This window comes from Saimiri boliviensis, chromosome 14 (genome assembly GCF_048565385.1).
Source record: "Saimiri boliviensis isolate mSaiBol1 chromosome 14, mSaiBol1.pri, whole genome shotgun sequence".
Lineage (NCBI taxonomy): Eukaryota > Metazoa > Chordata > Mammalia > Primates > Cebidae > Saimiri > Saimiri boliviensis.
In genome coordinates, this window is record NC_133462.1 from 8,639,646 (window position 1) to 8,641,025 (window position 1,380).

The 1,380-nt window shown below is 60.9% G+C and overlaps 1 protein-coding gene across 1 annotated transcript; it reads left to right on the forward strand.

Annotated features, from left to right (window-relative positions):
* PTH2 (parathyroid hormone 2) lies at positions 1 to 997 on the forward strand. The gene is made up of 2 exons (XM_003940360.2): positions 1 to 230; positions 774 to 997. Exons 1-2 carry the CDS (start codon positions 103 to 105, stop codon positions 946 to 948), a joined length of 303 nt encoding a protein of 100 aa, XP_003940409.1. The 5' UTR covers positions 1 to 102; the 3' UTR covers positions 949 to 997.
* The last annotated feature ends 383 nt before the right edge of the window (positions 998 to 1,380 follow it).

The following is a 1,380-nucleotide window of genomic DNA, read 5'->3' on the forward strand; positions in this document are numbered from 1 at the left end:
GTAGGGGGCCGTGCGGGAAGCTGAGGGTGGGTGCATGGTGGGGTCCGGGGTTCTGGGCCGGGATGCCGCCCCACTGAGCCCCTTTCTGGTTCTCCACAGGTGATGGAGGCCCGCCAGGTGTCCACGAGCCCTCGGGTTCGGCGGCTGCTGCTGCTCCTGCTGCTGCTGCTAGTGCCCTGGGGCGTCCGCACTGTCTCGGGAGTCGCCCTGCCCCCCGCCAGGGTCCTCAGGTAGGTGCCAGGCCCAGGACTCCCAGGGAAGGGTGGGGACTTGGAGAAGTTGGAAGAGAACCAAAGAGGAAGGCAGAGGAAGACCCAGAAAGGGGGACAGAAACCCAAAAAGAGGGCGACCAAGACCCAGCGAGAAAAAGAGACTAGGAGTGGGGGAACACGGGAGCGGGGTTTGGTGGTGGTAATGGTGCGGGAAATGGACAGAGAATCAGCCAGAGAAAGAGACAGAGAAAGACAGATCCTGAGAATGGCGTGGAGATGCTAGAAAGGAGTAGATACAGAAAGGGATTCATCCTTTGAGCAACCTTTATTGGGTTCTTGGTGCGCTCGTCGCCATGCGCGGACAGGTGCATCAGACTGGCTCTCAGTACCTAGGGAGTTTCGAACCTGGTGAGTAGAGGGACAGAGACCCACACAGAGAACGAGAGAGACAGGGGGAGCCAGGCAGAGCCACTCCACGGACAGGGCTTTGAGTTAGACCGCGGGGAGGACAGGCGGCAGCGAGCGCGCGTCTGGATGCGCGGTCGTCGCGTCTCTCCACAGCCTCCGCACCCCAGGACGGGCCTGGGTGGATCCCACCACCCCCCGACTGCAGAGGAGCTTGGCGCTGGCGGACGATGCGGCCTTCCGGGAGCGCGCGCGGTTGCTGGCCGCCCTCGAGCGCCGCCACTGGCTGAACTCGTACATGCACAAGCTGCTGGTGCTGGACGCGCCCTGAGCGCGCCGCCCGTCCCCACCTTAATAAAGACCCTGCCGTGCCCTCCGGACTTCGACTCGTTCCTGTGCGACCTGCATGTGTGTTGGGTTGGGGGCGGGGCGGGAAAGGGCGGGATAGAAAAGAGACAGGACTCTGTGTCGGCCACTCAGGCATCTCTCCCTTCAGTCCCCACTCTATTATAATCTTTGTTCAATTCAGTTTCTTTGCTTCGGGCTTTCTTTGTCCAAGCAGCTGGCTTCTTTCCTATTTCTGGATATTTGCTTCCCTACCGCCCCCTGCCCCCAGCTCTGTTGTCTCCTTTCACTCTGGGCCCCGGTCCCTCCCTACCCCAATCTCTGCCCCCTTTTCTCTGGTTCTCTGTAATCTCCAAGGTCTCTGACCCCCTCTGACTCTGTCCCCTTATCTGGGTCTCTTTCCTCTCTGGATGTGTGT